General features: G+C 42.6%; 1 protein-coding gene across 2 annotated transcripts in view; it reads left to right on the top strand.

Annotated features, from left to right (window-relative positions):
* The window catches only part of kif19 (kinesin family member 19), a 109,519-nt gene extending 90,201 nt beyond the window's left edge, over positions 1-19,318 (top strand). Inside the window, exons 14-21 of one of the 2 annotated variants that reach the window (XM_078401118.1) lie at positions 1,964-2,085; positions 2,967-3,130; positions 3,868-3,973; positions 5,264-5,390; positions 7,480-7,895; positions 9,599-9,752; positions 11,526-11,630; positions 15,011-19,318. In XM_078401118.1, the coding sequence (XP_078257244.1) occupies positions 1,964-2,085; positions 2,967-3,130; positions 3,868-3,973; positions 5,264-5,390; positions 7,480-7,895; positions 9,599-9,752; positions 11,526-11,630; positions 15,011-15,162 (1,346 nt within the window). In that variant the 3' untranslated portion in view covers positions 15,163-19,318. The remainder of the gene's footprint in view (positions 1-1,963; positions 2,086-2,966; positions 3,131-3,867; positions 3,974-5,263; positions 5,391-7,479; positions 7,896-9,598; positions 9,753-11,525; positions 11,631-15,010) is intronic. The other variant, XM_078401119.1, reaches the window with a different exon arrangement.
* Positions 19,319-26,009: the final 6,691 nt, after the last annotated feature.

Here is a 26,009-nt window from a genome sequence, read left to right as displayed (position 1 = left end):
TATTGTATCTGCCTCCACCACCATCCCTGACAGCTCGTTCCAAGCACCCACCCTTCTCTGTGTGAAATAATGCCCCGCACATCTCCTTTAAACTTTGCCCCTCTCACATTAAAGCGGCATTCTCTAGTCTTTGACATTTTTACCCTGGTAAAAAGATTTTCACTGTCTAACCCATCTATGCCTCATAATTTTACGAACCTCTATCAGGTCTCCTCTCAACCTCCAGCGTTCCAGAGAAAACAGTCCAAGTTTGGCCAACCCCTCCTCCTAACTAATACGTCCTAAACCCGGCAGCATTCAGGTTCACCTCTTCTGCCACCCTCTTCATAACAAAGCATCCTTCCTATAATAGGGGAACTAGAACGGCGTGCAGTACTGCAAGATAAGGGCGGCACGGTAGCGCAGCGGTAGAGTTGCTGCTTTACAGCGAATGCAGCGCCGGAGACTCAGGTTCGATCCTGACTACGGGTGCTGCACTGTAAGGAGTTTGTATGTTCTCCCCGTGACCTGCGTGGGTTTTCTCCAAGATCTTCGGTTTCCTCCCACACTCCAAAGACGTACAGGTATGTAGGTTAATTGGCTGGGTAAATGTTTTAAAAAAATGTCCCTAGTGTGTGTAGGATAGTGTTAATGTACGGGGATCGCTGGGCGGCACGGACTTGGTGGGCCGAAAAGGCCTGTTTCCGGCTGTATGTGTATGGTATGGTATCACCTCAGATTGTTTTCTCCGGAGCATCAGAGGCTGAGTGGAGACCTGATAGAGATATATAAAGTTATGAGAGGCAGAACGGTCAGAACCTTTTTCCCAGTGGAAATGTCAAAGGCGAGGGGTAAAATTTGAAGGAAATGTGTGGGACAAATTGATTAGTACGGGTGTCAGGTTATGGGGAGAAGGCAGGAGAATGGGGTTGGGAGGGAAAGATAGATTGGCCATGACTGAATGGCAGAGTAGATTTGATGGGCCGAATGACCTAATTCTGCTCCTAGAACATATGAAATTGTTTTACACAGACCATGAGTGAGTGTCTGGAACACGCTGCCAGGGGTGGTGGTGGAGGAGGCAGATACGATAGTGGCATTTAAAATCTTTTTGACAGCCACATGGATATACAAAGAATGGAAGGATATGGATTACTTGCAGGCAGTGGATATTAGTTTAAGTTGGCATCATGTTTGGCACAGACACTGGGGGCTGTACTGTTCCATGTTGTACCAGCTTCAGGTTCTGGGTTTATGGATTTCATTATGTTTTTTATGTTCCTGGATGTCCATGTCCAGATATTGCATAGAAATACATGATTTAGGAATTACTACTTTTTTGTTTTTATTGTACAATTCATTAGTGATTTCCCTATTTATTCTGTCAGGATCAGACTGTCAGTGTTGCTGCTCTTTAGTTTTCAGCTGCATCAATAGTCTGACCCTATGATGACTCGATTGTAATCATGCATAGCCTTGCCGCTGACTGAATAGAATGCAACAAAGGCTTTACGCTGTACCTCGGTACACATGACAATAAATAAATAAACTAATCGAAACGTATAAGATTATTAAGGGGTTGGACACGTTAGAGGCAGGAAACATGTTCCCAATTTTGGGGGAGTCCAGAACAAGGGGACACAGTTTAAGAATAAGGGGTAGGCCATTTAGAACTGAGATGAGGAAAAACTTTTTCAGTCAGAGAGTTGTGAATCTGTGGAATTCTCTGCCTCAGAAGGCAGTGGAGGCCAATTCTCCGAATGCATTCAAGAGAGAGCTAGATAGAGCTCTTAAGGATAGCGGAGTCAGGGGGTATGGGGAGAAGGCAGGAACGGGGTACTGATTGAGAATGATCAGCCATGATCACATTGAATGGCGGTGCTGGCTCGAAGGGCCGAATGGCCTCCTCCTGCACCTATTGTCTATTGTTTAAACTAAACAAACTGAATTGTGTCTGAGTGTTTGACGATTTGTGTGTGCACAGATCATAACCTGCTGGTCCCGTCACAGTTGGACGAGTTGTATGAGATTTACCTGCGGGAGTTGGACGAGGGTAATCTCGACCGGATCGTATCCATGCATACTGTCACAACAAGAACCCTGAAGGTACAGCATCGCTCAGCATTACTGCTGGTCTTCATGCAGGGTCCACTGTGGAACCCGTGAATCTGAGAGCCACATTAACTATTGAATGAACGCAATGTTCCCTACCCCTCATGGCTTGTGTCTCAAACTTTCTCCTTTTATTTCAATTCTCACTCATTTCACTTGATTCAAAGCTTGCCCCTTTCCTAAAGTATTGCTTTCTTCCTCTCTACCCCTATCCCTCTCTCTCTCTCTCTCTCACTCACTTTTTCCATCCCTCCCTCTGTTCTCTTCCCTGTTTCTATCTCTATTCCTCTTTCACTCTCAAATCCCTCTTTTTGTATCCTCTGTCTTCCCTAGCTATCTCCATCCCTCTCTTAATCCCTCCTTCTCCTCTCCCCTCTTTCTGCCTCTATCCCTCTCTCTCAAATCCCTGTCTCTATCCTTCTCCCTATATTCCTCCCCTCCTTTTCTATCTCTATCCTTCTTTCATTCTCTCTCTTTCTCCACATTCTCATTTCTTTCCGTTCCTTCTTAATTTCTCATCCTCTCACTCTCTCTGCTTCTCTTTTCTTTCTTTATCACCCGCTCACCTTCTTTATATCTTGCCCAGTCATGTTATTTCTTAAACCTTCGCTCTCCCTTGCTATCCCCTGTCAACGCTGTGTATCTGTTAACGTAGCAGTTTTACATAAAGTATTACATAACTAATGACCACAAGGAGAGAAACATCTTAAGTGTCTGAATTATAAGACTGACTTGGGCTGTGTCCTCTGGATGCATCATAAGGTTCTGAAGCATAAATCAGTTATTAATGTGATCAAAGACTAATCTCTGGTTAATCGATCGTTTACAGGCGTGGTGGGGACCTTCGGATGGTTCACATTGTTTTGCTCCCACAGGATGGCTCGGTCATTAACGTGGCCCAGAAGCTAAAGGTGGGAGAGGTGGTCCAGGATGTGGACTCTGACCAGGAGAGTGTGAGAACCATTGGATCTGAGAAACATTATCCTTGGAGAAGGAATTGCAAAGATGCCCTCCCACCACTGGTTCCAGAGTCGGAGAGGTAACATCACATTACGCAGGGTCTCAGAGAGAGTTCGGAGTCCAACAAGCCATGGGTCAAGTGTATTTAATTGTCATTTGTATCCACAACAGAAGAATGAAACACTTACTTGCTGCAGCATTACAGACCCGTTAATGTAATAACACACAGATAAATATACAGTAAATAATTGTACAATAAATTAATAATCGTCAATACTAGGTACCCATAATAGTGCAAAACTGAAATTCGTAGTGCAACCAAAATAAAGTCCATAAAACTCCACAGCATCAACTCCATCTACACACCTTGCTGCCTCGTGAAAGTATCCAAAATAATCAGGGACCTTTTTTTCATTCTGGTCGTTCCCTCTTCTTCCATCTCCCATCAGACAAAAAAATATAAAAGCTTGAAACCACGTGCTACCAGATTCAAGAACAGCTTCTTCCCTGCTGTTATCAGACTTCTGAATGGTGCTCCCATAGACGAGGGCACTGTCCCGATCTTCAAAGCTACCCCATTGTGGATATTGGATTTTTTCTCTGTAACAATAACGCCATAACGCTGCAACACTATATTCTGCACTCTGCTATTTTTCTCTTTCCACTAACAGTTGTACTTGTGCATGGCTAGATTGCACTCGGGTATTGTATGATCTCACCGGCTAGCACGCAAACAGAAGCTTTTCACTGTATGTCAATACATATGACAATAATAAACCTTTTCCTTTTCCACCCTGTGCCCGTTTTGAACACCAGTGACAGTAACCGTGTGTTTAAAACCAGTCCCCTCGCTCAGCAGAGAAAGAATTCAACGGTGATGACCCCTCCTCCAATCCACGTGAACGGACTGCTGAACCAAGAGGTGAGGCCCAGTGAACCCCACAGCCTGCCGACTGTACGTTGAAAAATATGACAACCTCAAATCTATATATGCAGGAAACTATTCCAAGCCAGCATAGGTCAAAAGGACTTCAAGTTGATGTTAGCATGAATTAAGACTCAAAGTGCTGGAGCAACTCAGCGGGACAGGCAACACCAGGTGACGTTTCCATTCGGGAGCCATTTTCAGACATGAATAACATGAATTACCTGGGTATTCCAGGAATTAATCCGTTGCAGTGTCCAAGAATATAAGACCATCCCTTTTACTCATAGTGGGGCAACACGGTGGTGCAGCGGTAGAGTTGCTGCCTCACAGCGCCAGAGACCCGGGTTCGATCCTGACTACGAGTGCTCTCTATACTGAGTTAGTACATTCTCCCCATGGCTGCGTGGGTTTTCCCTGGGTGCACCAGTTTCCTCCCACATTACAAAGCCGTACAGGTTTGTAGGTTAATTGGCATTGGTAAAGATTGTAACATGTATCTAGTGTGTAGGATGGTGCTAGTGTACTGGGATCGTAGGTCAGCGTGGACTCGGTGGGCCGAAGGGCGTGTTTCTACTCTATCTCCAAACTAAACAGTCTCAGATTTTCCTTTTCCACTAATTTTAGTGATGAGAGGGATATGATCAGTACTATCTTTTTATCAGATTGGTTCGGTGTACCGGCACCTCCAAAGAATGAAAAACTACATTTTTCAAATTTTTTGAACATTTTAATATTACAAGATCAGTCAAGTTTTAAAAACAAAGAAATATATTAATTGTTAGGTGTTCAGGCCGTTAAACAGCTTATAGAACGACGATCCACCATAGTCACCAGCATCATAAGTGTACCAGCACCTTTATGTCCACACAACTGCACTGTGTGTGAGTGTGATGTGTGGTCATTAGAGAGAGAGCCTTGATGCTATGCAGTTCTTGTCTATTTGCTCTGGCGCTGTGAGACAGAACCACTGTTTCACAGCGCAGAGATGCAGGTTCGATCCTGACCATGGGTACTGTCCATGTGGAATTTTCACATTATCTCTGTGACCTCGTGGGTTTCCTCTGGGTGCTCCGGTTTCCTCCACATCCCAAAGATGTGTGGGTTTGTAGGTTAATTGGTCTCTGTCAAAAAAAAAAGCCCTCGTATGTAGGGAGAGAATGAGAAAGTGGGATAACATAGAACTAGTGTGTACGGGTGATCGATGGTCGGTGTGGACTTACGCTGTATGACTCTATGACTGTAAAATGCAGGCAGGGAGTAACTTCTGTTCCACATGTTCACCAGGCACATCAGCTTGAGAGTTTGGTGAGTGTGAGTGGGATGAGCAGCGCCAGCAGCCATCTGAACTCATCGCCCGACAGCAGCGAGAATTCTGTGGACCACCAGCACCCGCAGACAGTGTTCCTGAAAGGTAGGGCATCTAAAAAGCACCACAGAGTCATGGAGCTGCACAGACAGGAAACAGGCCCTTCAGCCCATCCTGTCCATGCCAACCAACTTGGCATGGTGGGCTAGACCTATTTGCCTGCATTTGGCCCACATCTCTCTAAACCCTTCCTAAGCATATACCTGTCCAAGTATCTTTTAAATGTTGTTATAGTACCTGCATCAGCTACCTCCTCTGGCAGCTCATTCCATATACTTCACTACTTGCAGCCATTTTAAAATGGAACTCCCCGAACTCTACCTCCGCTACATTGACGGCTGCATTGGTGCTACCTCTTGTACCCATGCAGAACTCACTGACTTCATACATTTCACCACCAATTTCCATCCTGCTCTTAAATATACTTGGACTATCTCCGACATCTCCCTACCGTTTCTGGATCTCACCATCTCCATCACAGGAGGCAGACTAGTGACTGACATCTACTATTATTTAAAGGTCCCGCCCCCCTGACATCAGTCTGAAGAAGGGTCTCGACCCGAAAGGTCACCCATTCCCTCTCTCCTAGATGCTGCCTGACCTGCTGAGTTACTCCAGCATTTTGTGATACCTTCGATTTGTACCAGCATCTGCAGTTATTTTCCTACACATTTTAAAATGGACATTTTTAAATGCCAAATGATGGGAATATCATCACTAAGTCAGCACGGAAAGAGGCCCTATGATCCACCGTGTCCATGGCGACCAAGTTGGCATATGGGGCTGGTCCCATTTGCCTGCGTTTGGCCCACATCCCTCTAAACCCTTTCTATCCATATATCTGTCCAAATGTCTTTTTAAAGTTATAATTGTATCCGTTCCTGTAGCTCCCTCTGGCAGCTCATTCCAGATACAGACCACTCTTTGACCCAATGCAATACAAATGAGACGGTCGCAGGCAGGGAGCGGAGCAGAGGATGGGCAACCACATCCTCACCTCTGGTCTGAGGCAGATAGTTGATTCATATTCAGAATACTGTTGCTTTCAACAGTTGCAATCCTTTTACAATCAGTTGCAATGATGCTCGGAGTGTGTCCCCATTCGAAAACCGATGACCTTGCAGGAGGCAAAGCAAGTTATTCCCGACATCCCACCCACCCCGTGCATAGACTCCCTGACCCACAGAGGGAGCCATCTGAAGGAATATCCAGATTTGATGTCTCCAAATGTGATCATTCGGGCATTAGAAATGCAGTGTACGTTGCAAGCGATATAAATTAAATGGACTGCCATGATGGTGGCAATGGAATTAAAAGAAAGGTTTACATTTAGAGTGCTGTTTTCTAGGCTTTCTAGCGCACTTCTAGACCATAAGTTGGTTTTGAAGTTATAACGTAGGAGACATGATGACTAATGTTTCCACGGCTAAGTGAGCAGATGGGACTAGTGCAGATGGGGTATCTTAGTCTACATGGGCTGATTGGGCCAAAGGGCCCCTTTTTGTGCTGTATGTCTCTATGACCCTGGCTCTGCCCACAAGCAGTACTGTGGAAAAAACCTGGACCTCTGCCTGCACATAATGTCAAGTATGTGATAAATTGGGCCAGTGCATCAATGATAATTAGCCTGCACCTCTTTGATAAAGGACTATAGTTTATAACTGATCAAACACATGAGCATTCAGTTGGAAAGACATTGCCTCCTACAGTGTTTCTGCTCAACTGCAGTTCAGATGTTTGTGTTCAAGTTTCTGGAATTGGAAGCTGCTGACTGAGAGGCAAAAGAGGCAACTGGGCCAAAAATGATGTATACTTACACCATATACCCACACAACTGGGCCAGAGATGATGTTGCGTGCTTACAACATATACCCACACAACTGGGCCAGAGAAGATGTATACTTACACCATATACCCACACAACTGGGCCAAAAATGATGTTGCGTGCTTACACCATATACCCTCATAACTGGGCCAGAGATGATGTTGCGTGCTTACACAATATACCCACACAACTGGGCCAGAGAAGATGTATACTTACACCATATACCCACACAACGGGCCATAGATGAGGTTGTTTTCTTACACCATATACCCAGAGAACTGATTAACAACAGAGGTCTCTTTTTAACAGAACGTAAGCAGATGTTGACGGGCACCAAAAACATTGCAGTGAAGGCAGCACGGCGGCGATCAAAAGCACTGGAAAAAGACAACAGGTTGCACGTTCTGGAACCGATGAAGGAGAAAACAAGTATCTCACTGCACTCGATGAGCGAGACCGAGGAGTCATGCTATCGGGACAATCCCGGGCTGACACTGTACAGGCATCAGCAAGGGCAGGTGATGACGCACGCGGCCAGCGAGGACAATCTGTCCAGCAGCACGGGTGAGACTGCCAACCATCTCCAGCACCATCGTGGCCACTTCCCCAAGGATTGGTCTCCGTCGCACAAAAAGGAAAACATAAAGACAAGCAAAAGAGAGGAAATGGTGGAAGCCAAAAGGAAGAAACGGCGGTCAAGGTCTTTTGAAGTCAACGGGCAAGGGGTTGGTATTTGGTTTATCAAGGAATGAGTTATAATTTAGACACCAAATGCTGGAGTCAGTCAGCGTGTCTCCAGCACTTTATGCCTATCTTTGATATAAACCAGTGTCTGCAGTTCCTTGTTATTACATTATAGTTTACCCATAATTCATATATTTTAATGAATGTTTTTTAATGTTGACATTGTAATGGAAATTAAATGCAATCAGTAGTTGATCACGAGCAGATACAGAACCCTGCCTTTTTGCTGGGACAATTTATTCTAATTAATGGTATTAAATGGGGAGAAGGCAGGAACGGGGTACTGATTGAGAGTGATCAGCCATGATCGCATTGAATGGCGGTGCTGGCTCGAAGGGCTGAATGGCCTACTCCTGCACCTATTGTCTATTGTCTAAATGGATGTTGTCAATATATTACAAACCCGGTTCTGAATAAATTGTACCGAACACCTACCTCCTGCCATGCTTTGTCCTGCCCATCCGCTCTTCCAGCTTTCTTCCCTCCCCAACCTACCTCCCCACAATCAGTCTGAAGAAGGGTCCTTACCCAAAACGTCACCTGTACACGATCTCCAGGGATGCTGCCTAACCTGCTCAGTTACTCCAGCACTTTGTGTCCTTTTTTGTAAACGAGCATCTGCAGTTCCTTGTTTCCACACCTTGCTTTGAATATTTCCTTATTGATCCCGTGGGAATGTTTGAATATTATATGACCTTGGATTTTGTGGTAAATTGGGAAAATCTTGCGGAAATTACATTTCAAAGCCAGCACCAAGGACTCTGAGCACAAACACATTGACTGAGCTGTTGTGTCAGCAGCAGTACACAGCAACATCAGTACTTGTAAGTGTTAGAAATATTTACAAATGTCTCTACATGGAGTTTATTTCAACAATCTCTATGAAGAAAGCTGGGGTTTTTCCAGTATAACCCTGAGGTGTAAATACATTTGCTCCTTTTGGTTTCCCTTAAACCAGAACCTAGGTTTTTACATAATGCTAGGACTGGAACAAATCATTCTGCCTCACTCAGACAACAGCAAATTGATGAAACAAAGAATTACAGATGCTGTTTCCATAAAAGGACACAAAATGCTGGAGTAATTCAGTGGGTCAGCCAGCATCTATGGGGAACATGGACAGGTGTTATTTCGGGTCAGGACCTTTCTTCAGATGTCTCAGAAGAAGAGTCCTGACCCAAAACATGATCTATCCATGTTCTCCAGAGATACTGCCTGATCCGCTGAGTTACTCTGCAGCAAATTGATGTAATCTTTGGTTTCTATCAACCTAAATCTCATTGTAAGAGGCCGGCGCAGTGGAGCAGTTGGTAGAGCCACTGCCTCACAGTGTCAGAGACCCGGGTTCATCCCGACCTTGGGTGCTGTCTGTGTGGAGTTCGCACATTATCTCTATGACTGTATGACATTCTTCCGGGTGCTCCGTTTTCCTCCCACGTCCCAAAGATGTGTGGGTTTGTAATTTAATTGACCTCTATAAAATGTCCCTTGTGTGCAGGGAGTGGATGAGAAAGTAGGATAACTAGTGTGAATGGATGATCGATGGTCAGCCTGGACTCAATGGGTCCAAGGACCTGGTTCCTTGCTATATCTTTCAATGCATCAATCATAGCTTGCTCTACACCTTGTTATGTACTTTGTGTCCTGTTTTGATTCAGTTCCACCATTTTCTGCATGTTCCCAGTTACCCAACTTAAAGAACATCTCATCTCGATTCCAACCATTGGAGAGTATTTCGGATAATAGATTTAATGTCAATGGCCAATCTCTGTACCGGATGCATGGCAAAGCAACACACGTGCCTGGGAAGGTGAAATTCCCAATCAACCATTATGCAGGTATGTGGGATCATCACTAACAGCGATCGCCCAGTGCTGACACTCTCTCCTGTCAGGGGCAGAGTGTGCCGGCTGCTCAGAGGAATAGGTTCAACGACCTACTCAACACCTCTCTGAGGGAATGCAATGTCCCCATTGACATCTTGGAATCTCTGGTTAAAGAGCAACGTGGTGATGGTGTTGAGAAGCTCAGGGACGCACAGAGCCTAAGGACAGTGGTGGAAGGTGTGAACTCCCTCACCGACCATCACCTGCCCCACCTACACCTCACACCCCTCTCGTCTAGAGATGAAGGAAGTCTTCCTTGATCTCGAGGGACTGCTTGAAATGTGTAAGATTTGCCCTTGACATTCTTGATTCATTCATGTTTTGGGGATCTTGTGAATTGACTGATGTAGACTACATTTTCATGTCATTCTGTACATTTTCTGTTGTGGAAGAGCATGACCACGTAGCCAGTTAGCACAACTAGTTAGTTTTTGAGGGGTAACTCAATGTCGTTCGATTAAGTTTGAAACAGGATTGAAAAGTGTAATTACTTAAAGCTTTGAATATCACAAGAGGCCTCAAGAGTATCTAAATGTCATATGTACCAACAACAGAGCACTCATAAGTGGTCTTCCAACAGCTTAGTGCGGTGATATATTTTGTTCACTTACAACACATCACACTGACAGTGAGAGAAAGATAGAGAGAGACACACTCTACTGTGTGCTGACTCTCACACAGTTAGAACTGATTCTACCAGTAAAGAGCTGTTGCTCCTGTGCTCCACAATCAGTATTGCATGTTACACTCTTGGGGCTGGCACTGTGGGTAGACCCCACTGAGTCACAGCGCCAAATTCCAGCATTTGATCCTGACCTCGGCTGCTCTGTGCATGGTTGGCACGTTCTTCCCCTGTGACCGCAGGGGATTCCTCCGGGTGCACTGGTTTCCTCCCATATCCCAAAGATTAATTGGCCCTCTGTAAATTACCCCTTTGTGCAGGGAGTGTGAGAAAGTGGAATAATAGAACCAATCTGAACAGGTGAGCGATGGCTGGAGAGTTTGTTTCCATGCTGTATCTCTAAACTGGAAACAAAGACATAATTATGCAATACGTTCCATACCCTTTCAAGCCCTTGTTCTGTCATCTAAGAAAGTATTTGTGATGTGTTACAGTTTGATCAAGTTCCCACAAACAGTAAAACAATAATGACAGAAAATCTGTTTTCCATGTTATAGGAAAAGGGATCCATATTGCCAAATATGTTGGAGATAATTCCTCATTAAATAAACCCACATTGAGGTCATTGTGACAAATTCTGCAAAGAGGCTGCCTTGTTTCCTTATTGACTCCAGTCAGTAGACATGCCCAGATCTCTGTGGAATTAAACCAAGGTGCTCCCATATTGGCTTCCAGGTTCCACACTAATTCAAACAGCAGCAGATTATCCTCATCAATTCTTGTCCTTTTTTTTAACGTCAGCCAAGTTACATAAGTTAGAGGTCTGAAGAAGGGTCCTTACCCGAAACGTCACCTATCCATGTTCTCCAGAAATGCTGCCTGACCCGCTGATTTACTCCAGCACTTTGTGTCTATCTTTGGTATAAACCAGCATCTACAGTTCCATGTTTCTACTGTAACGACCAAATGTTAGTGGTCTTCCAACAGCAAACTCAGTACGGAAGATATATTTTGTTTACTTTTTGTTTAAAATCTGCATATATGTTGTACATATAAATGAAAAAAAATATATATAATTTTTGTGTCTCTACCTGTGTGATCAGATGAGAGCGAGCTGCAGATGTTGGAGGTGGTTAGTACACCGCCCAGCACCATCTACCAGAGAAACTGCATTGGGAAAGGGTTGGTTGTACAGAAGAAGGTCCGAGGTGAGAGCACGGTGATGGCATGATCAAGTGGAGTGTGAGGAGATGCAATCTCATAGTGCATTTTTTTGTTTAGGAAAGTGACCATTCGATCAACTTGCATTGATGACTACAATTGGGCTTGTGTCCTGACTTGAATGTACATTACAGCACAAAATAGATGTTCGGAAATCACTTAGTGGTGTGGTTGTACTTAAGAATGTTTAAGTAGTTAGCAATTACATAGATGCATTGTTGCAGCCTCTGGTATGGACAGGAAACTAGCTGAACAGCGTAATCCTAATGAGGGAAATGATGGTCATATAGAGATCTAAGGAACTGTACATGCTGGAACCTGAGTAAACCACAAAGTGCTGGTGTAACTCAGTGGGTCAGGCAGCATCTCTGGACGACATGGAGAGGTGACGTTAGGGTCGGGACCCTTCTTCAGATTTGTCATACATTGGAAAAGCAACAAGATCAGAATCCTGAGCAAAGAACAATGTATTGGAAGAATTCAGTGCGTCAGGCAGCATCTGTGGAGGGAATGGACAGGGGGAAGAAGGTTCCCAATCCAAAATGTCATCTGTCCATTCCCTTCACCGACACTGCCTGACCCGCTGAGGTCCTCCAGCACTTTGTGTTTGGTTCAAGATTCCAGCATCTGCAGTTCCTTGCATTTCCAAGAGGAGATGCCTAGCAGGTGGCTCTGAATCACGACGTCAAAAGCTCTAAATTATGTCAATAATTTGATTCAGAGTACAAATTTCTCACATTTATAAGGGACTAAACCAAGTCGACCCGTTGGGCCCAAACCTCTCCTGCATTGGTGCAGCACCCTCTCCTCCTCCCTCCCCCTCCCCTATCCTCCCCTCTCTCCCCCCTCCCCTATCCTCCCCTCTCTCCCCCTCCCCCTTCCACCAACTCAACCCCCCCTTATCCCTCCTCCCTCCACCCCCCCTCCCCTTCCCTCCCTAGGAGATAAATTTAAACTTAAAAATGTGAATAACTTTTAAAATATAACACCGATTTCAAAGAAACTTCTTCCATTAGCACCAAATGGACGACGGTGAGTAAGGTGGGCCTAAAATTGTCGCGCTGTAGTTCAGGAACAAACAAACGAGAGTTTTAGTATATAGATTCTCAGCTGGACCATGAGACAGTTAGGTTTAAGCAGTCAGAGCAACAGAAGTCTGGTCGATAAATGTGTAGGTGACTGAGCAGTCTCTGCATTACTTGCCCTGTGCCCTTCATGATTGCCGTTTGAATAGCTGCGGTGACATTGAAAGAAACCATGGCAAATAAACATGATTTTTAATATCAATATTTGACATTAAATAATTTTGCTTGTGTTATTTGGAGGAAAGGAAATTTCAAAGTAAATTGGTTGAAGGTTTATGTGAAAAAAATATGAATTATAAGCAAAAACGTACAGAGTGGTGACACAAATATTAGCACGAGCAAATGTGAAATAAAGATTAAGAAACTGGGATCAGGAAAGGAAACGAAACTGAACGTTCTCATTAAGGGTGTTGAGGTTGACACTAAAAAGATTCCGGTCACAAATTGCATGATATAAAGTCATAGAGCCACACAGCACGTAAATAGGCCCTTCGGTTTTGATTGTGATTACAGGTGCTGTCTGTACGGAGTATGCACATTCTCCCTGTTTCGGGTTTTATTCCACATTCTAAAGACGTGCGGGTTTGTAGTTTAATTGGCTTCTGTAAATTGCCCCTTGTGTGGAGGATGCAAAACTGGGATAACATGGAACTAGTGTACAGGTGATTGTTGGTCGGCGCAGACTCAGTAGACAAAAGGGCCTGTTTCCATGCTGTATCTCTAAATTAAAAAACGAAATCTCCTCTCGTCCCACCTACCCATATTTGGCCCATATCCCTCTAAATCTTTCCTATCCATCTACCTGTCCAAATGTCTTTTAAATATTCTTATGATATCTGTTTCAACTACCTCATCTGGCAACTTGTTCCATATACACACACCACCATCTTGTGGAACACTGCCAGGTATGGTGGTGGAGGCAGATACAATAGTGACATTGAAAAGTATTTTAATAGGCACATGGATATGCAGGGAATGGTGGGATGTGGATCACATGCTAGACAAAGGAGATTAGTTTAACCTGGCATCATGTTCAGCACTGGCATTGAGGGCCGAAGGGCCTGTGGCTGCGCTATTCTATTCTATGGCCCATGAAAAATTCAGATTGAACAAATTCTGTCATCTTGAGATCACCCTTTCCCAATGGCCACTTTGCTACAACATTAATAGTTAATTCTTGCTCATTCCACAGCGCTCAATGTTAAATAACCTATTTCCAAATTGGATCCTCATCATTCTGATCCTGAAATCCATTTTGTGGCACTAATTTGATTTGTTCAATTAATATTTAAAGTCTCCTCTAATTACTCACGCAGCCATTGTACACGCATCTCTAATTTACTTGTTTATACTGTTTTCTACAACTAATCAGACCGACTCTGGCAACAACTCCCACCAACACTTTATAGATTCCCTCAATCCATCTCCTCCATGCTGACTGAGATGCCCTATCTAAAGCAATCCCATTTGTCTGCTTTTGGCCCATAGCCCTCCAAACCTTTCCTATTGCATGTACCTGTCCAAATATCATTTAAATGTTAGACACAATATGCTGGAGTAACTCAGCGAGTCAGGCAGCATCTCTAGAGAAAAGTCTCTAGAGGTGGCGTTTCGGTCAAAACCCTTCTTCAAACACTTCGACCCGAAATGTCATCTGTTCCTTTTATCCAGAGATGCTGCCTGACCCACTGAATTACTCTAGCACTTTATGTCTATCTTCAGTGTAAACTAGTATCTGCAGTTCCTTCCTACATGTTTTTAAAATGTTGTTATTGTACCTGCCTTAACTATCTCATCTTGCAGCTCATTCCATATACCCGCCACACTCTGTGTATAAAATGTTGTTCCTGAGGTTCCTATTAAATCTTTCCCCAAGCCTTCCAGATACTTGGGTCAACAGACCCATGGCCCTGACCATGGTCTGATTCGTCTGAGAGGGAACTCCCTCCTCCATTAAGAACTAATATGATCTGGGTATTGGCGTGTTGTCACCACTGTCTTCTGCAATATCTGGTGTTGGTATAACGTAAGATTCAGCCCCTCATGAGGGCAGTTCTTTAGCATCTTGTGGTAGATATGCAACGTCCATTAGTCTTTGTATAGCTCATTACACTTCTGGTTCCTTCCTGTTCTGTTGGTAATATTTACGTATTCATCTGCAAATTGTGCCACTCGCAATCTGAAAGAGGCGTACGCTCAATATTACCTGTAAATAGGGAACAGGATTTAAAAAATTTAAACAACGCTGAAGTTAATATCCATACATTTTGTTGTAATTACAGGTCAAAATAACACAGCACCAGATGCAGCCAGCTCAACTGCTGTGTTCCATCAGGCTGGGAACTTCAAGAAGCCCGTCAGACGTAATCCTCAGCCACATTTTAACTACACCGTGACAAATGGAAAGAATGACATCAGATGTAAGAGACACTAACTGAGTGGAAGACAAGACTTAATGTGAATCTTGCTGAAGACTTAGAGGAAGTTCATGGTTTCTTGCTGGAAGAAAGCAAAAAAAATAAAGCATATCTTCCACGGATGGATAAGATAAAACTGCTCCGAAAAAGGAACAAAAAACTAAAACATTGCAATGTTTGCAAAAGCATAAGATCTCGTTTCTTTAACTGTTATTGTTTGTCTCGATCAGTGGATAGACCTGTTTTTGTTATAAATGTATTTTGAGAAACGGGATTGTTCTGTGTTTTGCTTTTATTGAAGGAATACCAAGCTTGGGATTGTTTCTCTTTACCTAGTTCTAAAGAAAGCTTGGTGCCAAATGCTCAGTTATTGGACTCAACCAGTTCTCTCTAGGTCTTATCACAACTTTGCATTAGACAGGATGCAAATGATTCTTTATTCTTTGGTAATACAATAGTTTAGAATCTGCTCATGACATGCATTGACTTAAAACGATGCACAGAGTGAACTAAATGTTTCACTCTTTTTATTTAAGCAGGCTTTGAATATATGAATGTTCTCTTTTAAAACCGAGGCAGAGTGGATGCCTTATTCATACTCCACTTTGGTAAAGAACTCGGACCAGACAACACACAGGTTCAAGAATATTAATTGTATTTTGTATTAAAACTGTAAGCATATTAATTGTTCTCCCTCAGCAGCGGATACATGCATTTTTTGTGCATCAGATACATTAGGCGTTGATTGAAGATAAATTAAGATTTATCTTATAGGTCCACTTTTGATCACGTTTATAACAATTGATTTCAAGTCATCTTGTGATTCTGAAGAAATTGTTAAATTGCTCTAGTTTTAATTTAGCTCTTAGTTCCTGTACGTTATCATAAGCCTTTAATTAACTGGGACAATGTGGTAATCTTTATCACAAAATTACAGAACCTATTGACAACATTACTTAGTTTTAGTCAGCTACAAAAGTCTCGTCAAGTGGAGCAAGTTAGTCTGTGCCATTTTTATATGTGTGTTTTTATTACATTGAGAAGCAACTGACCAACCTAACTCACAGAAGGAAGAATTATGGGCTCAATCTTACAAGCCAAAATAAATTCACCTTCACAGGGAATGGCATATTAAATTACCAGTGCCTCTTGTGTTACTGTGTACACCAGCAAAATTCTGTTGTGCATGATCCTGAGGAGTTTATTGCAATGGGACATGGCTAGCCTGTTGAATGGGCAAAGAAGAATGGCCAACATTGCAGAGAGAGCAACAGAACTCAAACATGGCACTAGACAAAGAGGAGAAACTGGAAGGTCATGAAGATTGTGTTAGGGCTTCAGAGGGGTGTCGTGAATCAATCCTGAAGCTCGGGTAAGGTAGGCAGGGGTGGGCTAGCCCGTGATGTGGTGGTAGTAGACGAGATGCCATCGAGAGACACTTCATCTAAAACAATGAGAGAGTGCACACCGTATGAGAGAATTTCTTGCAGATGGCATGGTGTATGGAAAAAAAACAGCCTGAGAAACCTCTGTGCAATGTACATTGGGCTCCATACACACAGAGGCCTGTAGGCATTTTCATAAACGTCACTAACGACACAGTAGTAATCTAGTCAACTCCAGTGACAGTCTTGTGATGAAGCTCTACCGTGTGGTGCCCATAAATATTGCAGTATGCAGTTGAATTCATGGCCGGTGCTGAGCTTCAGATGCCTGCTCTTGTGCCCTATGCAAAGCAACAAAATCAAAGCTACTGCAATATGAAGGAACAGTAAAGGACGTGAAAAGTGAGAATTGCAAATTATTCCACATTCAAATTGTAATATTAAAAAATGAATCTTTCATAAAATATGTATAGTTTTCCACCTTTACGATTTTGAGTCATACAGTGCAGAAACAGGCCATTTGACCCAACTCGTCCATGCTTGCCACGTTGCCCCATCTAAGCTAGACGCATTTGCTTGTGTTTGGCCCATATCCCTCTAAACCTTTTAGAGGTAATACACTTGAACTTAAAGATCCAGTTGTGCCATCTACACAGATCGGTTTTCAGTTTGTCATTCTTGTTTGATATTGTTTTACTATCAACAGCAAGACAGGTCTTTTACCTTACTCAAATAAATTGTGATTTTACACAAAAAAAGACATCTAACATTGAGCAACAGAAACACATTGAGGCAGTCGTGATCTGGTAAGAGTTTTGGATCTTATCCAAATTGGACATTTTACAAAACAACTAATTGATGGAAGTTTAATTGGTGCTGGAAAAACATAACACGGTGTACTGCAAATGTTCTCATTTCATTGAAATTATTAACTAAACACCAAAGTTTATTTTCTTCTATATGAAAAAATGAAGCAATTCCAGGGACAGCATCTTTTGAAAAATATCCCACCTCTTGAAATATAAAGTTAACGCTGTTTTTAAAACTATAAAATAAACATTGTAAAATATATTCTCCTGAGTAAATTTCTACAAATTTTACTTTCAATGGATAAGCAGTGAAAGACAAAGATTGGACGCACAAGGAGCAAAACACACAGTGGTGGAGGAACCCAGCAGGTCAGGCAGCATCTGTAGGGAGAATGGACAGACGATGTTTTGGGTTGTCTGAAGGGTTCTAACCTGTCGCCTATCCATTACTTCCACAGATGCTGCCTGACCCGTTGAGTTATTCCAGCACTTTGAATTTTGCTCAGGACAAAGATTATCTTTTAAACATTAACAAATCTGGGAAATGATTTTTTTTTTACATCTATATGCTCGCCGCTGTTAACTATCCATGTCATTCACCCCATCTTCCCTCCACCCTCTGTTTTTGGCAGTCTGAATCACAAATAAGCAAGTCCTTATTGTGCTGTGATGTGACAGGAGGGACAACTGGAGTGAATTAAACATTTTTGTTGTATATTTGCAGTGTCCAGTTAATGACCCACAGCCAACTAGCCTTCACTCAAGAAACTAAAAGTAAGAAATGCTTTGGAAGTTAATACATTTGCAACTTCCAGAAGACATTCTGTGTTCAAGAGGAGCAAACAACATCACAGCTATGCCAATAATTCATGCCCCCCCCCCCCCCCCACCACCTGAGCATTAGTTTTGCTCTATCGTTATTTAATTCACACAACCGATTAGCCATTCTCTAGAAACTCCTTCTTGAGAGCTCTGATAATCTTTTGGCATCATGTTCGGTACAGACATGTGGGCCGTAGGGCCTAGAAACATAGGGCCTGTTCTTGTGCTGTACGTTCTATGTTCTATTTTTCCAAGTCATCTGCCTTCTTGTGAATCTCAGGTGTATGTGGAACGATGAATGATGGAACAGTTAATCCTCTGAGAAGGTGAAGATGAGTCTTGGTGTGTTTCCCATTGAGTAATGTAGCCAAACTTCTTCACGATACCCTGCAAAACAAATTAGAATCTACCCTTATGCTAAACATATATTCTCCAACTCAAAAAGCTCTTACATAACAATTAGACATTTTTGGTGTTTTGCCAAGTTACATTTAGAAATCCATGAGGAGGTTTTTCAACATAATACACTAGGCCACCCACGGCTGTTGTTTGAAACAGTCAAAATTAATTTGCTCTACATGGTTACAATATTACTGGAAGGCAATTCTTTGTGAAAAAAGTTCTTGAAGTAAATTCCACTGTGGTCTATGTATTAACTTTATAGATTTGGATGTACTATAATAGTGAGTTTTTTAACTGTTACCAAACTTGTCACGATGTTGTTGCCCAGTTGATTTTGACGACTATCCACTGGTCCGGTTACTATAAAAATGTTTTTGTGGCATCTGATGATCTTTGTAGAAAATGCCATGCAAACATTTTCTTAGTAAAGATACTTTACAAGTATTTATTTAACAAGTATCTACCTATATATAGTAACCAAGAAAATAAAACACTCAAAATGATCAAAAGATGCTTGCACGCACTACTTTTTGTCTTAATGTTTGCATTTGTTATTATTTATTATCATAGTTATAATTCAGGTACACAGTAAGCCTTCTTTGTCACTTTTTTTAACAGTTTGTCAAATTCACACTTGAACCCTTCATGAATGTAAAAACTTGTAGAGTCTTAACATGACATTGTAAAACAAAGAAAATTAACAGATAAATCTGTTTACTGTACCTCAGCAAATTGGTATTGGTTACTCTTTCCTATCCAGGCTAAATAAACTAGCTATTTAAACAGCTGAGAATTGAAGGATTTATCAAATGAATAGAGAATGATAAACTGTATGGTTCATAAGGGGCAAACCACCACCCAAATGGATTAATATTCATTTCACACCTGTAGCATTTATTAATTTTCATGGTGATATTAGGTCAAGTTAAATTGAGTTTATTGCCAGATGCACAAGTACGGTGAGGTACAGAAACAATGAGAATCAGCCTGGCAGACAGAGTTAACATGCTGAACATAACAATTCATACAGTGAAAAGGACATTAATGCAGTGCTCCATTGCCACGGTAGGATTAGAGTTGTGAGGGTTGCAGGAAAGTAGCTATTCCTGAACCTGCTGGTGTGGGACTTCAGGCTTCTGTACCTCTTGCCCGACGGTAGCAGTGAGAAGAGTGGGCGGCACGCTGGCGCAGCGTTAGAGTTGCTGCCTTACAGCGAATGCAGCGCCGGAGAATCGGGTTCGATCCTGGCTACGGGCGGCGTCTGTATGGAGTTTGTACGTTCTCCCCGTGACGTGCGTGGGTTTTCTCCGAGATCTTCGGTTTCCACCAACACTCCAAAGACGTACAGGTATGTAGGTTAATTGACTGGGTAAATGTAAAAATTGTCCCTAGTGCAGGAGAGTGTTAATGTGCGGGGATCGCTGGGCGGCGCCGACTCGGTGGGCCGAAGGGCCTGTTTCCGCGCTGTATCTCTAAATCTAAAAAAAAAAGAGGGCACGGCCCGGATGGTGGGGATCCTTGATTGTAGATGCTGGCACCTTGAGGCAGCTTCTCATGTAGATGCGTTTGCTGGTGGGGAGGGCTGTGCCTGTGATGGACTGGGGTGAGTCCACCATTCTCTGCAACCTCTTGTGTTTCTGTGGTTTGGAATTGCCGTACCAAGCCGCAATGCAACCAAACAGGATACTTTCTACAGTGCAGATGAAGAAATTTGTTAGATTATTCCGTGACATTCCGATTCTTCCTAAACTTCTAAAAAAAAGTCGAGATGCAGCTTTAGAACCAGAGATCACATGATCATCAGTAGATGAGAGTTAAATAATTACTGAGAAAACGGTAAGAGGTTCTTTTCAATCCAATACCACTATCGTATCTGCCTCCTCCACCACCACACCTGATATTGGATTCTAGGAACTTGCCACCCTCTGTGTACAAAAAAATTGCCACACACATCTCCTTTAAACTTTGTCCCTCTCACCTCAAAGCCACGCCCCTCTGGTTTTTCATATTTCCATCCTGGAAAACAGGTTCTGACTGTTTACCCTATCAACACCTCTCATAACTTTATATACTTCTCTCAGGTCTCCCCTCAATCCCTCCGGCATTCCAGGGAAACAATCTGATTCTATCCAACCTCTCTGTACAGCTGATACCCCCTAATTCAGGGATCATTCTAGTAAACCATCTCTGCACCCTCTCCAAAGCCTCCACATCCTTCCTGCAATGGGGCGACCAGACTGCATGTAATACTCCAAATGCATCCTAACCAACGTCCTATAAAGCTGCATCATGACTTCCTGACTCAATGCCTCAACCAATGAAGAGAAGTGTACCACACACTTTCTTTACCACCCTATCTGCTTGCGTTGCTACTTTCAGGAAGTTATGGACCAGCACCCCAGAAATCCTCTGCCACCAGTGTTTTAAGGGTCTTGCCATTAATTGTATATTTTCCTCTTAAATGTGATAAAGTAATAATTTGTATAAAGAGATGCCAGAGTGAGAATATTTTTAAAATAAAGCTGGCAAACGATTGCTACGGCAGAGGCATACTTTAAAGTATAAGACAATAACTGCAGATGCTGGTACAAATCGAAGGTATTTATTCACAAAATGCTGGAGTAACTCAGCAGGTCAGGCAACATCTCAGGAGAGAAGGAATGGGTGACGTTTCGGGTCGAGACCCTTCTTCAGACTGATGTCAGGGGGGCGGGACAAAGGAAGGATATAGGTGGAGACAGGAAGATAGAGGGAGATCTGGGAAGGAGGAGGGGAAGAGAGGGACAGAGGAACTATCTAAAGTTGGAGAATTACTTTAAAGTAATTCACCTCATCATTTTCTATGCTGGTGAATAAGATGTTAGCATTCAACCTTGCAAATTCATCTGATAAATAACCTTACAGAGGACAAAGAGGTGAACTAATGCTAATTTAGTAGACTGATTAATCCACACGTACGGAAGCATAGTAATAATTATTCAAGTTGAAGTGGTGTTTAACCTCTTGAATACAATCTGTGATTACCACTTTTTATTATAGATTTTTTTCTAACACTGTCCAGAAGTGGCCCTTTCTAATGACAGCTTTCTTAAAAGCAATGAGCAAACATCACTTTAAAAAAAACACAATTTTGCCTGCCCCTTTCCTCCTTTCCATGTTTAAATGCCATTACTGTTCACGTTTCAATCATTTTGATTAATATTTCTGTCAGATCATACACTAAGAGCATTTCGCAAAGGAGAAAATTGATTTTCATTTCCTGATCTCAGTGCAATTTATATTCCCTGCTATTTTCCCAAGAGGCAATACTTGCAATCTAACGATTCGTATATCTTTGGTCAATTAAGGAAAAAGGCCATTAAAAGATTAAGACCTTAGATCAGCCATTGAACTCAAGGTCTCTCTGCCAGTAGTCATCCCTCTCCTTTTGGGATCTAGATGTCTAATTGTAGGCATCACAAAGCACTGGAGAGATGCCATCAATGTCACCTCTGCAAAATTCTCCCAATTTACTGGAAGAAGGAACTGTCTGTGATCTCTCTCCCCCCCCCCCCCCCCCACACTCCCCAGCTTTGAGCCACACAGTTTACATGCCTGCCACCAGAGTCCCAAAAGAAACTCTCTGTTCCAAACTGTTGTGGAAAGAGATAAGCAGGCAGGAAGTTCAAAGATGTGCTCAAATCCTCCTTTATTAAATGGAACACACCGATTGACTCTTGGGAATCTCTGGTTATGTCAGTGGGAGACAGAGCATTGGCATTGGTCCACTGAGTCCCTGCTGACCATCGATCACCCGTTCACTCTAGTTCTATGTTCACCTATTTTCGCATCTACTCATGCACTCCCTGCACACTAGGGGCAATTTGCAGAGGGCGATTAACTTCCAAACCTGCACGTCTTTGGGATGTAGGAGGAAACATGCACCCAGGGAGAACATGCAAACTCCACACGGACAGCACCCGAGGTTGGGATCGTACACATATTGGGGTGGTATTGAGAAGTTCATGATCAACAATGCATGGAAGTCCTGCATTAACAATGGAAGGATGATGGACAAACCAACCATTACCCCCCCACCTTCTCTGACAACCGTCGAAGACTTTCCCTCACTGGCACAACCAAAGATACTAGAGGAGCAAGATAGACCACTCGACTCTAGTAGGGCATGGGTAAATTTCAGTGCCATTTTAGTAAGCAGATTCCGTATGCTAGACTGGGCAGTGTTCACAACTCTGCAATTTCTTCGTAGATAAAATGTTTGCAAACAATTATTTTTGTTCAACTTCTTGAATAAGTTGATAGTTGACATTTATAACTATTTCTTGAAGAATTGCTGCTTCGTGATCTTTAAACTTTGGATGTTACTGTTTGACTATTTGCACTGGAGATCCACTCTGTATCAGGCCAATTAATCAGATTTACTTAACTGTTCTTTGCTTTCTCTGTTAATTATAATTTCACCTCCATGAGCTGTATCTCTTTTTGTTTTACTTTAAAAAGTCATGGAAGCAGAGATTAGGTATTTGCAAACAATAGAACTCTACTGTATCCACAATATAATTGAAAAGACATTTAACTTTATACTTAGAACCAAGAAAATTTGAATTGGTGAATTGATTAGTTAAAAACCCTTGACAGCCACCAAAATGACCAATGCTGCCTGACGTGGTACCTATGTGAATCCAATTCAAATAGACAGTGTTGGAGTAGATGACCGGATCAGGCAGCATCTCTGGAGAAAAAGGATGGGTGATGTTTCAGGTTGGGACCCAATGTAAGGGTTAATTCTGTAGAAATTCACCATTTTGTGCTAACTCTGGCAGACATTTTAAGCTGAATATGCTCTTTAAGCTGAATATGTTCCCGTGGGAAGTCGGCCTTCACGGTACCAGACACCTGCAGATAAGAAGTTGTTTCTCAGGGTTTAGAAGTTGTTTCTCATGGTTTATTGAGGACTGGACATTCCAATGTTCTGAACTAGATCCTATGGTGTCTCCTTATCGCACAACGGTGCCTCTCTAATCATCTTAGCTATGCAATTCCTCTTTACTCCTGTTTGATTCCCTAACAATTAAAAGAACTATACTATGGGAACTCTACTATGTTATTGTTAAGACTGGCTGATGTTATGTAACTGTTGAAAATTACTGAACTGTGGAAAATTACTGGATGTGCTTTTTGTGCTGCTTTGAGCTGTATAAATATTGCCTGTATTCGGGGTATTCTTTGAGAGGACAGAAGCAGGTGCTTGAGTGAACAACAGTGCACTCAGGTCTCTGTGTCTTCTCCCACCTTGGTGTTAAAGTAAAAAGTTTTAAACTGAGTCTTGTGTTCTTTGAATTATTTCATAGATAAGTCTAGGCGACTTTCACACCTTCTTCAGACAAGGGGGGGGGGGAGGTGAAGAGCTGGTATAAATCAGGACCTGATCTTTTCATTGGTTAGCTGATATGTGAAACAATGCAACCCTGTATATCGCACACAAAATGATGTAAATCTTACCATGAATGATAGAAATAAAAAGTGTTATCCTTGTTTATAAAGTTCATTTTTGAATGATGTAAAATTGAAGGGGGTTGATGCAATATACTGCTAACCCACAAATGTATCGTTACGAGATATTCACATTTGAAAAATCCATAAATCACAAAAAAAACAAGAAGGTGCCTATGTTACTTAACCAACTTATCGGTTGAATTTAAATATGACATTTTTACAGGTTGTAGGGTAGTGGGTAAGGATCGTGTTATTGCATGTAACTCATTTTTCACAAAAGTCAGGGTTAGCACTATATTGCACCGACCCCCTCAATTATATGCTAAATTCAAAACTAAACTATGGTAGCAATGTACATTATTAATGTCTAAAGCTAGCACTTCTGTATCAGTGTAGGTATATGCATTACATTTTATGACACTAATATAGAATGAAAAAATATTTTGACATGTGTTCATAGTTTTTTTTCTCCCAATATTAGGATTTCTGGAAATGTTTAATGTCACTGATTGGGTAGGCCCTAATGAAATGTATGCGAGAGAACAGTGATCGTGATAGGAACCATGTGCTGAGAAGTGTGTGCATGACTGATATTTGAGAGAGAAATAGAAAGAAAAAGGTTGTTAAACAAATAATTAGAGTAAATCACAAGAAACTAGAGATATATATATAGATGTGTGGATATATATATATATATATGGTTTATATGCATATATATATATATGCATATAAACCATAACGGTCGAATCACTTTTATGGTTTATGTACATCATATGAAAAATAAGACAAAGAGAGAAATAGAGCGTTGCTTTAAATAAAAATTGCTTCTGATCCAGAAGGAACTTTTGAGATCTATTTATCTCTATCTTGCCTCTCACACACAAACACACATTCATATATATTGTAGCGACCATAGGGATTGGTCCTGAGAGTCGAACCCTCGGATTGGCCAGCAAGGTCAGGTGGTGGTTTTGGCGCCCAAAACCAGTCAGTGGGAAGAGAACTTCGATGTGAACAGTTTGAGTTAATGGTTGTCTGTAATCTCGTTTGTTATCCTTTGTAATTGAATATTGCTGCCGCAATAAACTTCTTTAACAAAGTACAAGCCTCCAGACTCGCCATATTGGTGACCCCGACGTGATCTAGCCGATCATCTACCATGGAGGGACAAGACACCCCTGCTTTGGTTCTAACGCCCGGCGTACCGCAGCTAAACACGGTCAGCGTTCATCTTCCTCCGTTTTGGGCGCATCAACCACACCTTTGGTTTGCCCATGCTGAAGCACAGTTCCACCTGAAAAACATATCGGTGGATGAGACAAAGTATTATTACCTGGTCAGCGCCCTACTGCCGGAGACGTCCGCACGGGTGATGCAGTTCATCACCGCCACTCCGGCAGAGGGCAAGTACGAGGCGCTGAAGGTACTCATACTTCGAGCCTTCGGGTTTAGCAGGCATGATCGAGCTGAGAGGCTTATGCACCTACCGGATCTCGGAGATCGGCTGCCGTCCGCCCTCATGGCCGAAATGTTGGCGCTGGCAGGTGAGCACAAGGATTGCCTCATGTTCGAGCAGGCATTCCGAGAGCAACTTCCAGATGTTAGGCTTGTGCTCACGGATTGTTCTTTTAAGGACCCCGTGGCATACGCGGAGAAAGCTGATGTGCTCACGGCGGCGAAATCGAAAAAACACAGTTCGATCAACAGGGTCTCGGCACCATTGGGCAGCCCGCAGCGGCACCAAAATGGCGCCGCGACTCCCACCATTTCTCCGAAACTCCGCCAAAAAGATCCGCACAAGCGCGGCTGGTGTTATTATCATCTGAGATGGGGTGGAGAAGCCCGCAACTGCCGCTCGCCTTGCACTTTCTCGGGAAATGCCTCGGCCGATCGTACATAGAGGCAGTTGCGATTGGCCAGAACCGACGCCTCTACGTCAGAGATCGATTC

Source organism: Rhinoraja longicauda, chromosome 6 (genome assembly GCF_053455715.1).
Source record: "Rhinoraja longicauda isolate Sanriku21f chromosome 6, sRhiLon1.1, whole genome shotgun sequence".
In the NCBI taxonomy this organism is placed as follows: domain Eukaryota; kingdom Metazoa; phylum Chordata; class Chondrichthyes; order Rajiformes; family Arhynchobatidae; genus Rhinoraja; species Rhinoraja longicauda.
This window is presented reverse-complemented; position numbering and strand designations above follow the sequence as displayed.